Here is a 12,982-nt window from a genome sequence, read left to right as displayed (position 1 = left end):
ACAAAAATAATTATTTATATCATTCTAACTATAATGCATTTTTTTAATAATGAAGTCATATCTCAAATCTTCTTCAAATCAATCAAATATTACCCAAAACCGCAACCCACAATACCCTAAAATCTCAATATTAACACATTATAATTAAAGAAAATAAATAAAAATATATTATCATAACTATTATACATTAATTAAAATGAACAAACATACCTAAAATTAGTTTTTGGAGGAGAAAATCGGTATCAATTTCACCCAAAATCACCCACAATACCCAAAACTGCAACCCACAAAATACCCTAAAATCCCAATATTAACCCATTATAGTTAAAGAAAATAAATAATAAAAAATTATCCTAACTATTAAACATGAATTAAACTTAAAAACTTACCTGAAATCAATTTTTGGAGGAGGAAAACGGATGAAATATCGCCCAAAATCGCCAAGAAAATGCCCAGAAATCGCATCTGGTTCCGTCTGGTCCGTGAATGGCTTGGGGAAGGAGATATATAGGGGATGCCTCTAACGTCTTCCCTGGGAAGACGTGTACACATCCAACATCTCCCCTCGGAAGACGTGTACACTTCCAACGTCTCCCCTGGGAAGATGTCCGATGTGTACACGTCTTCCCAGGGGAGACGTTGGATGGTACACGTCACTACACCAAACACCTATTACCATAACACATCATTATAATACTATTTAAAAAGAGTTATTGTATATATAAAGTTAATGACTAAAAAGTCACACGGGCGACAAGTTAAAAAAAAAGTGGCAAGTGAAAAAAAAAAGAGGCAAATTTTCGGACTCATTTTTCCCTTCTCGGACCGAAGTCATCTCTTTCTCTCTCTATCTCAGTCTTCATCTCTTTCTCATTTTCCCTATCTAGGACCGAAGTCTTCATCTCTTTCTCTCTGTCAACCATCTCTTTCTCTCTGTCTCATTTTCCCTAGCTCGGACCGAACCATCTCTTTCTCTCTGTCTCATTTTTCCTAGCTCGGACCAAACCATTGAAACAGGTGTGGTCTGAATTCCATCTTTGATATTGGAGGAGACCATGATAGCAGCAGTGATGTTCAGTCACAGATAGAAATGGCCTTTTCAGATGGGGGACTCTCCCGCTTACAAGCAGTACGTCTCCGGCTTACTCGCTGGAGTTTCCACCGTCGCCATTGGCCATCCCTTTGACACCGTAAAGGTAATCTCTCATCTTATTCTCGTTGGATTATGTGAAATTTTCATGGGTTTAGCTTGTAATTTAACATATTTTTGTTTGATTGCACTCTTAGTAAAATTGATAGGACTTGGGGTTCAAAATCCAGAAACCAATTTTTTTTTCTTTCAAAGAATCTAGGCCCTATCATGGTGAATTAAAAGCATCAGAGTTTAGAGAAAATGCCTTAGAAAACCATATGACTGGGTTTCCCTGCTAATCGTTTTTTAAAAAATTTCGGGATGAGATTGAGATAACATAAGTATTAACTAATAACATCTTACAAGATTATCTGTGTGAACTGAAAATGAATTTAAAGTTTGTATATTTCCTTATTGGTTATACTTTCGTGTTTTTGATTCCTCTGATCTATGTGTATATTTATTGAGTGTGTTAAACTTTTGTTTGTTTATTAGGTGAAGCTGCAAAAACACAATACTGCTTATGGGGGAGCTATCATCAGTTTTGTATTATGGGGGAGCTATTCTCACAAAGGGAAGTACGCAGAGTAGTGCTCCACAGCCCCATGTAATAATTCCATCTGCTGCTTATGGGGGAGCTATCATCAGTTTTGTATTATGTCCATCAGAGTTAATTAAGGTAGATAAAAATGGGAGAGCTTTGGATTTCACAGTTGCTTCTCGTGGTTTTCTTACTGTGCCTATCTCTCTAGTGTAGGATGCAAGTTCAAGGAACTGATTCTTTGGTTCCATTAACTAGCAGATATATCAAATTGAGGATAATGAAATTAGAAACAACTGTTCCACCATGCCAATGACATCAACTGTTCAAACACCACTGTTGTTTAGAGGCACCCTTAAAGAATATCAGCTGAAAGGTCTTCAATGGCTGGTCAATTGTTATGAGCAGGTTGATAAATACAACACATATTTAAATTATACATATAATTTCTCCTTTCTGTTTTTTATTTTTCTTCTTTTTCCGACTGTTTATTTGGGAAGTTTTGTCATTTGTAGGGTTTGAATTGCATTCTTGCTGATGAGATGGGCCTCGGAAAGACCATTCAGGCTATGGCATTTTTGGCTCATCTAGCGGAAGTAATTACTCAGCTTGGTGCTGGCTTTTCTTTGGTGTAACTTGGGATTCTAACTTTAATTTTTTAAATTTCTATTTTTAATTCAGGATAAAAATATATGGGGACCTTTTCTTGTTGTTGCTCCTGCATCTGTATTGAACAACTGGGCAAATGAAATTACCCACTTTTGCCCTGACTTGAAAACTCTTCCATATTGGGGTGGACTTCAGGACCGTACAGTTTTGAGGAAAAAAATCAACCCGAAGACACAATACCGCAGGTAAGCATCTTTAGTTCTGTTGTATTTTCTAAGATCATTGGTGATTTGGTAAAAGAAGCATTTTGGCTTTCATTTGTCTTCTTGTGTCCTATTTGCATTTTAATTTCTAGTCAAGGGCTGAGATATTTTTCAATGTAATTACTTTTTCCTTCTCTTCCAGGGATGCTGGGTTTCACATTCTTATCACCAGCTATCAGCTACTTGTTTCTGATGAGAAGTACTTTCAGCGGGTGAAATGGCAATGTATGGTGTTGGATGAAGCCCAAGCAATTAAAAGTTTAAACAGGTTTGATTCAAATCATTCATGTCAGTGTACTTTGTAGTTTGTGCTAACATTTAATTGTCATAATTGCAGCCAAGCAAGATAGATGCGCAGCCTTTAGAAAAAAGGAAATTTTTTATTTCGATGGTGCCGATTGTTTTCTCCTTATCTGATAGTCTTAAGCTTGATTTTATTGTAAATTGATGTGCTTGGTTTAAGATTAACAATAGACATTTTATTGATTTGGAAGAAGGTTTAATGAAAGAAGTTATTCCTATGAACTGTACATTAGTGGTCATGTTGCTGAGGTACTTGTTTCTTATCTTTATTTGGTTTAAAAGATATATAGTATATCTATCTTCCTGAATCCCTTTACTTTCTGGATGGTTGTTTTCTATTTTTAATTCTCTGTACTCATACTTTTTTGTTGTCTTGCTTGTGATTGGACAGTATAAGATGGAAGACACTGCTTAGTTTTAATTGCCAAAATAGGCTTCTGCTTACTGGCACTCCAATCCAAAATAATATGGCAGAGTTGTGGGCCTTACTACATTTCATTATGCCAACCTTATTTGATAGTCACGAATAGTTTAATGAGTGGTTTTCTAAAGGGTATGCCTAATTTTTTAAGTTTTCTGACATAACTGACAAATAGTTAATATTCCTATGTGCTATGTATTCTTATTAACTATATTTTATCACGTGCAGAATTGAGAGCCATGCAGAACATGGTGGTACTTTGAATGACCACCAGCTTAACCGATTGGTAAGCATCTTTTATACAACTTTATTTTTATTTGAAACAAAACAGTACTACTTGTATTACTGATGGAGAAAAATAATACAAAGAGTGACTTAGGGTATAGGAGCAAGCTATAGCAAAAACATGAAGAAATGTAAACAAACTCCTGAAACTAACAGAACCAAAACTAAGCCAGACTCTAATTTAGAGAAGGCAGAACCATTCAAAAGAAAAGATAAGAACTTTAGAAACATATTACTAAATACACTGCCAATTCCGAACATTATCTGAGAAGACGTCTTTGAACTCTTTTACTTTGAACACACACATAGTAACCCAAAATCTGATCTTCTCCCACAACACCTCCCCAGATTCTTCTTTATCTTCAAAGATTCTCTTTTATGCAACATTATTCAATTGCTTTAACTTGCAATGCTAACATTAGAAATGTGCTGCCTCAAATCATGTGTTGACGTATCAACTTTTCGTGAGCTTGAGACCTTGGTGAGGTCTGTGAGGGTATTTGTTTGCTTTTACCATTTAGGTCTCTTCTAGCTTTAGGCTTTTTTTTTTTTTGAGAAATAGGCTTTGTTAATATTGCTGCTATTAGTGTTTACATATTGTTAATGAAGAGATGATGCAATCATTGTTGCCTTTAAATGTACGAGTGAATGCATCTAAAAATTGATTTCTGACTTGTATTGTGCTTTTGATTCTTCTCACAGCATTCAATATTAAAACCTTTCATGCTACGTCGAGTTAAAACAGATGTAGTTTCAGAGCTTACTAGGAAAACAAAGATCACAGTGCACTGCAAATTGAGTTCACGACAACAAGCTTTTTATCGAGCTATCAAGAACAAGATATCTCTTTCTGAGTTATTTGACAACAATTGTGGACAACTTAATGAAAAAAAACTCCTTAATTTAATGAATATTGTCATTCAGCTAAGGAAGGTAAGCTATGCTTTTCCACCTCCTTTCCTAAAATTAATTTAATTGCTACAAGCAATCAAGTGAGGAAGCTAATTTTTATTTATTTTTTACTGTGTGGTGCCAGGTCTGTAATCATCTAGAGTTATTCGAAAGGAGTGAGGGAAGCACATATCTCTACTTTGATGAGATTCCCATCGCCCTTTTGCCTGCCCCCGTTGGGGAATTGGAGGATGTACACTACTCAGGAGGTCGCAATCCTATAATATTCAAGGTTCTTTTTATAGCTGCTTTCTTTTAATATACATAACTATGCAAAATCTCTTGTATTGTTATTATTCTTTTCAAATAAGCTCCATCCCCCACATGTCCGCACCCATCTCCCCTGTATGTAGTTTAACATAAAATAAAATAAAAATGAAAATGAATAGCATTGTAGAACTTATTTCCATATCACCTTACATCCATGTCACGTTTCCACTACTTTTTGGTTGCTGGTTTTTTACAAGTCCTGAGGAAGGCTGGGAAACACATTATTAGTTCCCACAGAAGGCTGAACAATTCATGTTTAAAAGCCACACTCCCACCAGCTTGATGCTTGTTCATATTTGTATGTGAACGGTAAAACATTAGGGTCGCAGTATTTTGCTAGAACATTACCCTATAAACCTTGTTACCTTTATTTTTTTTTATTTTTTACATCCTACCTACTATTTATATCTATGGGATTTAGTCCATCACTACATATTCTTAGGTGCTGGTAAGGGCAGCTCTATTTAGGGGCCAAAGGCCCTTAATTCGTTCTCCTATCTGTGCACTTGAATTGTCTCTGGGTCAGGTGTTGGGGTGCGCGTGGTAAACCTAGTTTACAAAAAAGGTTCTTGGATGTCTTAATTATTCCTGCACTTCGTTTTGTAATAGTATTGGCTCCTCTGAATTAAAATAATGTGAAGGAAACCTTTCTCATTTACCAGCCAATCTGAACTGAGATAAGAGACTTGTGTTAATACAATACCAACACTGAACATGGAAAATTAAGCAGGACATTATATTCAAATTACTGTTCTTTCATTCAAATGATTTAAAGCATGCACTCGTAGAATGATAAAAATTTCAGTCAGCCGAACATTTTTTTTCTTTTTTAGATTTTACCAAACTTGGTTACTTTTAATCCAAATTAGGAAAATAAGATGCAACTGTGATCCTTCTTTTTAATTATTTATTAAAATTGGTGTTTTTCTTAGTTTCTTCCTCTTTACTATGAAGGATTCTGGAAGCTCCTATTCAATTCCTTATACAAAAGTTTAGAATTTGCAACGTGCTTCTTATAAAAATTGCATGTATAGTTGTGGTGGTTGTGGAACTAATGGCTATTGAAGACTTGGAAAGCATATTTTATGTATCTTTAAAACTTATTGTTCATCATCGTGACTACATTAGTATTATTTAATTTAATCTATGTTGCTTCTGCTACCAATGATTTAGTCAGAGCACAGACTAGCATTATTTAATCTGTGTTAATTCTGCTATTAATGGCTTACTCAGAATTCAGTATGCGAGGTTGTTCCATGCATGTATGTTTGCCTTTCTTTTCATTAAACTTGTTCATTAAATTTGACCATGGATTAATTTATATATCATTGCTATAAGACCAGACCAATGACTATATTCTTAGAAAATTCATCATATATATATATATTAATAGTTATCTATAAATTCCCTATGTTTTGTATTTTTTTAATCAGAAATAAAAATAAATGAATAATTAATAATGATTCTTAGAGACAGTGTTTTATGTGTCTCACTGTCTAGTTTCCTATGACATGAAGTTTTAGGATAGCTGGTCGCTTGATATGCTTTGAGACCTTGTTTATGATATTCCTGTTTGGTTCTTTTACTGTAAAGCTATTAGATAATTCTTAGTCCTTACCTTCCTAGTGACACATTTCTATTTATGCTATGATGCATTCCAATTTTCTTACTTAATTTATTTCTGCACATACCTTTTTTCTCTTGATTTCCTTATTGTAAACTTACCTGCCCCCTTCTCTTTCCCTACTTCCTTTGGGGTTTGAAAAAGTTATCTTAAAAGTCATCTTTTAATTGTTATGATGTGTTTTAATCTTTTCTTTTCTGGAATTACTGAGCTTGTTTTTTTTCTTTTTTGTTTCTTGTTGTTTCCAGTTTTATGGTGCAACAACATTTTTCATTCATAGATCAGACTTTAGTGTCTCCTTGATTATGCTTTATATGAAGGTAAGAGCTTAATGGCTCTTTAGTGTCTTGTTTTGTTTTGTTTCACTATGGAGCTCTCAGAAGGAAAATTGGATTCCAGTGTGGCGGACCTCGAGAGAGAAGCTTACCCTGTTTTGGACGAACTGGGTAGAAATAGAGGACACTAACATCTATTCTCTTGACAGATTAGTGGGCAGTTAAAATCCTTGCAAATTTTTGCAAGCTTGACAGCAGAAAGAGATGGTGAAATTAGAAAAACTGCTTTGAATACTCTTACCACTGGATATAAGATTCTTGGTATGTCATGATTTCAAGATTTTAAAGTATTTTCTAACTTGTTTAAGATTTTGAATTTTTATTTATTGTTCCTTTGAGACATCCCATTTTCTTTCCGCCTGTTTTGTGGGGCTAAGTTTTCTTAGTTTGTAATTTATTTTGTAAGTTGCGTTGTATTAGTTGTTGTTTACAGTGAATGCAATTAGATTTTGTCTGTTTAATTTTAATATTTTATTGTTAACTGTTAATGAACTTTTTTTCCCCATTAGGTGAGGATATATGGAGGTATGTTGGGAAGCTAACAGATGCTCAAAAAAGCATGCTGGATGATAGTTTAAATGGAAGGTTAGTATATATTTGAGCTTAGAATTTAAAGTAAGGTAAACTTTTAAATTTGTTTTGGGATTAAATGATCTGTTTCTATTATCCATTCCATCCTTCTAATGATATTGCATCTTTTAGGTTCGAGAGATGGAAAAATGGAAGGAAGGGAAGCCTGGCGAAGCCAGAGCTGCTTTGAGACGTTCTGTGAGGGAAATTGGGTATGTTTTTTAGCTTGTCTTTTTTATCTTTAGTAGTGTCTCTGTTACTTTTATTATTTCTAATGATGATTATCAACATTTTAATAAAGTATAATATTTTATTTTCTGTCAATTTTTTGTGTAGTTTTCTGTTTCTTTCTCAACTGTCTTTTCTTTGAATTGTTTGTCTCATTGTAAAGCTTTCTCAATCTTGTTTCTTTTGGTACTCGTACATATCAAATAAAAAAACATGCTGATTACTGACGCGTTTAAAAGGTCTCTTTATAGTTAGCTGTGACATAAACATAGGTCACGTTGGTGCTTCTTCATTCCTGCTGTTGGGCTGCACTTATTTGGTTTTCAAATTGTTGCATTGCATTGCGTCCAATATTTTTGAACTTTTTTTAGGACATTTACTTTATTTTTATAGATAAAAAAATTCGTCACCAGGATCTAGAGAGTCCTTTTGATACAAGCCTATTAGACTACTAACTTTGAACTTTTAAATATGTTCTCAACACCCTCATGCAGGTAAGTTTGGTTTATGTTGTTGTTGAATGTCTTAATGCTAACACTGTACTCTGTTTTTCCATTTTTTTTATATACCTTACTATAAACCTAACTAGTTGATGTAAAATTCTAATTGATTTTTAGACATTTCAAAACAAGAGACTGGCTTATGCTGTCAAGGAAAGCACTCTTGATAGTCTAATTACTGAGCTCCTTCTATGGCTGTTGGATGAGAGAGTTCCACATATGGATGATGGCAACTAGCTTTTAAAAGCTTTGAATGTTCTGATGCTAAAGATTCTGGTTAAGACTTGCCATTTCATTTCTTCCCTCTTCTTTTTTTCATTTATTCTTATCCTGTCTCGCATGTCTTATTTTTGTCTGATTTGTTATTCAACTTTACAGGATAATGCAGATCAAACTTCATCCTTTGTTGTTCTCATCAATCTCTTACGTCCATTAGATCCTTCAAGGTGGCCCGCACCTGCATCAAATGAGACATTTGCTGTCAGAACTCAGAAGTTCTCTGATCTGGTTGTTAAATGTTTGATAAAATTTACAAAGGTAACTTCTTGTTTTAGCTATTTTCTTCTGCATTGCTCATATTTTGATGCTTCTCTGAATTTTCATAATGTGTTTTCTAACCAGGAAGGCAATGTTGCCAACCAGAGGGAACATCTAATTCTTGTCCTTGCCAATATTCACATTCAGAAAGCTAATAAGCAGTTTGTCTTGAAGGTATTCTGATTGTTAATTAAGGTTGTAAAGCTTTGGCTTTATCTAATCCTCTTATATAAATTTGACTTTATGATATTTGGAGTCTAATGTCAAAACTAGATATTTATGCAGCATTGTTCTTTTGTAAATTTCTATTTAATTAGCATTTGAAACATTAGTGGTGAAATTTGGGTTTTCAATAAGGTCTTCTATTTCTTTGAAACTCTTTAATGACTTTAATTTAAGGTCAATCACTAGAGTCTTGAATTTAACATAAGGATGTAATATTTGCTTTTACATTTACTATCATTCTAGTCATAGAAATTTAGTATAGTTTAGTTACAAGTAATTTAGTTGCTGTTGCTGTTGACAATTTGTGGTATCTAAAAGATGGAATACATACTGTAGTCTTGAAAAAACTTTCAAAAAATGGTAAGAATTATGTGGGTTTTACAGTTTTATTTTTGTATGATACTTCAAGCACTGATATATAGACTTATCTCGGTTTTTGGTGGATCCTACTCCATTATCTAGGATCTTGCAGGCAAAGGACACCAAGTGAATTAGATAGAGAGGTTAAGAACTTGAGGGTGGCATTTACTGACCTGTTTTTGAAGCATAACACTTTCAAAGAAACTGCAAAGCCATCAAGATATTGATGCAAAGAATGGAAGAATGTATTTCACTAATTTTTGTATACATTTCTTGTTTTGTATTTGGTGATAAAGGAATCTGAATTGGGCATAAATTATGTTGTAATATAATTTCTTAAGCCTAGACTAGTAGACTAAATATTGTAATTATATTTGAGTAATTAATAAAAATCTATTTATGTTACCTTATTTGGCTTCAACTTTCATATTTGTTTTCCTAGTTTTGTGTAAGTAAAAAAAAATTATGTTTCTCTAAGCTAATATAACACATGTGTTCTACTAAAGTGTAGTATAACACAAATAATGTGTTATACTAAAGTTTAGTATAACACAAAAAAAGTGTTATACTAAAGTATAGTATAACACAAAAAAAGTGTTATACTAAAGTGTAGTATAACACAAAAAAAGTGTTATATAATTGACTATAAATAACATAATTCAACACTTATCTATATATTAAAATAACACATAAATTGTGTTATCGTTGACAATACAATAACACATCTGTATAACACTGATAAAGTGTTATGTAAAGTACCCTGACCTACGATAAAATAGTCGGTCTTAACACATCAAAAAGTGTTATCATATGTTTTGATAACACTTTTTCGGTGTTATTAAAAACATTTTTCTTGTAGTGCGTCTTCCCAGGGGAGATGTTGGATGTGTACACGTCTACCCAAGGGAGACGTTAGAGGGCTCCCATTGTCAGATTTAATTATTATTTTTTCGACTTTTTAATTTATAACAAATAACATCTCCCACTACTTTTAATGAATTACCCACTTAGTCATTAACAATCACTTTTAATGACTTGCCCCCTTAGACTTGAAATATCCCTAAATACTTTTAATGTCTTACACCATTGGTGTAAGTCATTATAGATAGTCATTAAATGTCAATTTTGTTGTAGTGAGATAGATACATATATTAGCAATATGACATCACCAAATTAAACAACAACAATATTAAAGCACTATTAATATTAAAGGACATAAATATTATATTCGTGCATGGTTTATACTACTATAGCAAGCCAACGAGTACCAAATTGCATTATTCTTTTGTACCAAATTGCAACTGACAACTTAACAGCCACAATGCCAATCAATATCAGTATGAATGCATCTACAAAATATGCACAGGACTACCAGTGAAATGATCTAGACAGGAATTTCAAACTTGATATGGAAAGATAGGGTATTGAGAGAACTAGCACTATCACTAAACTAATTCATTCAAATACATTTTAAATTTTAGAAATAGATTAAGGAGCCCAAATTTTACAAATATGTATAAAATTGAAAGTTAACAGAATAAAAGGAATGATCTAACAGAGTTAGTAAAGCAGAACAATACAATTTTCATTTACCAAACAATGTTTATGAATTTCTCATAACTAACTCTAGAGAAAAAGAAACTACTTAAATTATAAATGACTTGCAAGATGATATGAGATGAGATGAAAAGAGACATACTGGCTCATGCAGCACATTAGCAGTTTCAGTCCTGGAAGTCCATTCCTCCAAATCAAGCTCTCTAGCTATGCTGCAAGTTATTCAACATATTTTTATGTGAGGTAGATTCTAACTACTATAAAATGAACCAAAAATATGGCCTACTCCTATATGCTAAGAGATTCAAACTTATCCAACAAACCTTTGAAGGTTAAGAGCTTGGAAGATGGCTTCATGAGCCTTCTGATCCTAATAGATGAGTAGAAGAAAATAAACCATCATTTGTAACACATTAGAAAGAAGGTTATATGTGTCTGATAGTCATGAAGAAGGGATCAGACAAAATCTGATTGTCAGAGTAGCTAGTAGTACACACAATTATATTTTATTGTGTAAGGGATCAGACAAAATCCGATTGATTGCTGGCTGAGATCCCTGTGGTCAGAAAGGAGCCCATATTGGACTCAAATTGAAGTCTATGGTTTCAAATTTTGCATATTAAAGCTAAAGTACCAAGAGAAAGTTAAGCCCTTGAGTTCAAATTTTGTGTACTCTTTAACTGTACAAGAATATTGTAAGCCCATCAAATCTGAAGTGCCAACTAAAATTCCCCAAAAGACTAAATCATGACCATGAGAAAGAAAATCTACACCATCTTACAAAGAAGACAAAACATCAAAAGTAAATTTTATCATGAAGTTTAAACAGCATGAAAATTGCCCAAAATAGCACAATAACATGTCCCAATGCTAGCTACTAAAACCATGTTCTTAAGAAAACATAAGTGATTTGCAAGTAAAAGATAATAAACAATATAATCAGAGATAATTAGCTAGATACCAAAATGCATGAAGCCCTTACCTTCAGAGGTTTTGATGATGAGTGACCAGAATCCTCAGTGCCACTGCTCTCATTTTCCAAACTCGACCTCACACGGAGCTCGACTGGCTTCGAGTTTACTACCAAATTTAGCAATGAAATTAAGGGTTTAAGTTATTTCTCATACTAGTTCATCGTAAGGGTACTAGTAGTGTCATATATATACATATATATATTATATATACAGAGAGAAAGAGAGAGATTTACTTACAGTGGGAAATGGAGGGTTTTGAGAGGCGTTGTGGGATAGCTGTGAGGTGAGAAGGAGAAGGAGAAGCCATGGTCTCTTTCTGCCTTTCTGCTTTAATGATTTACAACACATCAGAGAAGAACACCCACGAATGGCAGCAGCTTGGACAATGGATGGCGGTGGCTTGGAAATCAAACAACGGTATTCAGTACTAGCATTCCAAAATGAAGAAGGAAAATAAAAAATCAGTAAAAATAAAAGGACAATGCTACAAAATGCTTACTAAAAGGGTATCATAATCCAAACATAGACAATTAGATTTTACGTGATAAAAGGGCAAAATAAAAGGCAAAAGCAAAATGACCCAACAACCAAATCACATAGTCCATTCATTCATTTCCACTCATTCTCCTTAAATCTGCAGATTAAGTCATATCATCTCCACACATTTAACTTAAATAAAAAAATCTTAAATACAAACCGAACCATAGATATCAAGAAATGAAGAATCAAGTATAGTAACCACAACCAAGAACAAACTAAAAAAAAATGCAATTCGGAGAAAAACCCATATACGAAAACCGATCATAGATATCAAAAAATAAAAATAAAAAAAGAAAGAGGGATTTACTTGTCGTTATCGCAGTCCATTCGCTGAAGCAACAAAGCGATGAACAAGTCCTTCTTCACCACAAAACCAGAGAGAGTCAGGTGAATCTTGAGGTCTCCTCCTGCTCTGACCATATGAGAAGAAAAAAGTAGCCGTTACGGAGAAGGAGAAGCCATCTGGGTATTCTAGGTATGAGGCGTTTGGGTTCGTGAACGGTGATGAAGGTGTTTGGATTCAAGCTCAGAGATGAGATGTTTAGGTTCCCGAACAGAGATTGAGACATCTGGGTTCAAGCTCGCAGAACAGGCTTTGGGTTTCAAGAATAGAGATGAATGACGTTTGGGCTCAACTATTCAGACAGAACAAGATGAAGGGGAATGGGTTGGAAGCTCAAAGATGAAGGGTCTCAGCCTATGGGAGAGAGGGAAGAGATTGAGAGAGATTAGGGATTCAGACTGAGAGAACGAGAGA

At 33.8% G+C, this 12,982-nt stretch overlaps 2 protein-coding genes and 1 long non-coding RNA gene across 6 annotated transcripts; 2 read left to right on the top strand and 1 right to left on the bottom strand.

Moving 5' to 3' along the window:
- The first annotated feature begins 561 nt into the window (after nt 1-561).
- LOC133802598 (chromatin-remodeling ATPase INO80-like) lies at nt 562-4,361 on the top strand. 4 transcript variants are annotated; one of them, XM_062240945.1, is made up of 9 exons: nt 563-1,196; nt 1,628-1,811; nt 1,935-2,081; nt 2,189-2,269; nt 2,355-2,527; nt 2,688-2,813; nt 3,240-3,401; nt 3,498-3,555; nt 4,257-4,361. In XM_062240945.1, the coding sequence occupies exons 2-7, from the start codon at nt 1,656-1,658 to the stop codon at nt 3,376-3,378; spliced, it is 822 nt and encodes a 273-aa protein (XP_062096929.1). In that variant the 5' UTR covers nt 563-1,196; nt 1,628-1,655; the 3' UTR covers nt 3,379-3,401; nt 3,498-3,555; nt 4,257-4,361. The 4 variants fall into 4 exon arrangements, with proteins under 4 accessions (XP_062096930.1, XP_062096929.1, XP_062096931.1 ...); XM_062240946.1 differs by lacking the exon at nt 4,257-4,361 and having other exon boundaries at nt 562-1,196; nt 2,688-3,097; nt 3,498-3,521; XM_062240947.1 differs by lacking the exon at nt 563-1,196 and having other exon boundaries at nt 1,673-1,811; nt 1,885-2,081.
- On the top strand, nt 4,278-9,532 carry LOC133802600 (chromatin-remodeling ATPase INO80-like). Its single transcript, XM_062240949.1, has 10 exons — nt 4,278-4,487; nt 4,591-4,737; nt 6,648-6,719; nt 6,884-6,995; nt 7,244-7,319; nt 7,437-7,516; nt 8,150-8,308; nt 8,411-8,569; nt 8,654-8,743; nt 9,257-9,532. Exons 1-6 carry the CDS (start codon nt 4,278-4,280, stop codon nt 7,492-7,494), a joined length of 675 nt encoding a protein of 224 aa, XP_062096933.1. The 3' UTR covers nt 7,495-7,516; nt 8,150-8,308; nt 8,411-8,569; nt 8,654-8,743; nt 9,257-9,532.
- A 1,704-nt stretch (nt 9,533-11,236) lies between these two features.
- On the bottom strand, nt 11,237-12,754 carry LOC133801944 (uncharacterized). Its single transcript, XR_009877070.1, has 3 exons — nt 11,923-12,754; nt 11,694-11,791; nt 11,237-11,267 (listed from the first exon to the last, which is right to left on the bottom strand). It is a non-coding gene; the product is annotated as an uncharacterized LOC133801944 (long non-coding RNA).
- Nucleotides 12,755-12,982: the final 228 nt, after the last annotated feature.

This window comes from Humulus lupulus, chromosome 9 (assembly GCF_963169125.1).
Source record: "Humulus lupulus chromosome 9, drHumLupu1.1, whole genome shotgun sequence".
NCBI classification, from domain to species: Eukaryota; Viridiplantae; Streptophyta; class Magnoliopsida; order Rosales; family Cannabaceae; genus Humulus; species Humulus lupulus.
This window is presented reverse-complemented; position numbering and strand designations above follow the sequence as displayed.

Coding starts and splice junctions, on each gene's coding strand:
- LOC133802600 (XM_062240949.1), top strand. CDS start 4,278: ATGCTACGTCGAGTTAAAACAGATGTAGTTTCAGAGCTTACTAGGAAA. Junction 4,738..6,647: donor GCAATCCTATAATATTCAAG/GTTCTTTTTATA, acceptor TGTTGTTTCCAG/TTTTATGGTGCAACAACATT. Junction 6,996..7,243: donor CACTGGATATAAGATTCTTG/GTATGTCATGAT, acceptor TTTCCCCATTAG/GTGAGGATATATGGAGGTAT.
- LOC133802598 (XM_062240945.1), top strand. CDS start 1,656: ATGGGGGAGCTATCATCAGTTTTGTATTATGGGGGAGCTATTCTCACA. Junction 2,270..2,354: donor TTTTGGCTCATCTAGCGGAA/GTAATTACTCAG, acceptor TTTTTAATTCAG/GATAAAAATATATGGGGACC. Junction 2,814..3,239: donor GCAATTAAAAGTTTAAACAG/GTTTGATTCAAA, acceptor GTGATTGGACAG/TATAAGATGGAAGACACTGC.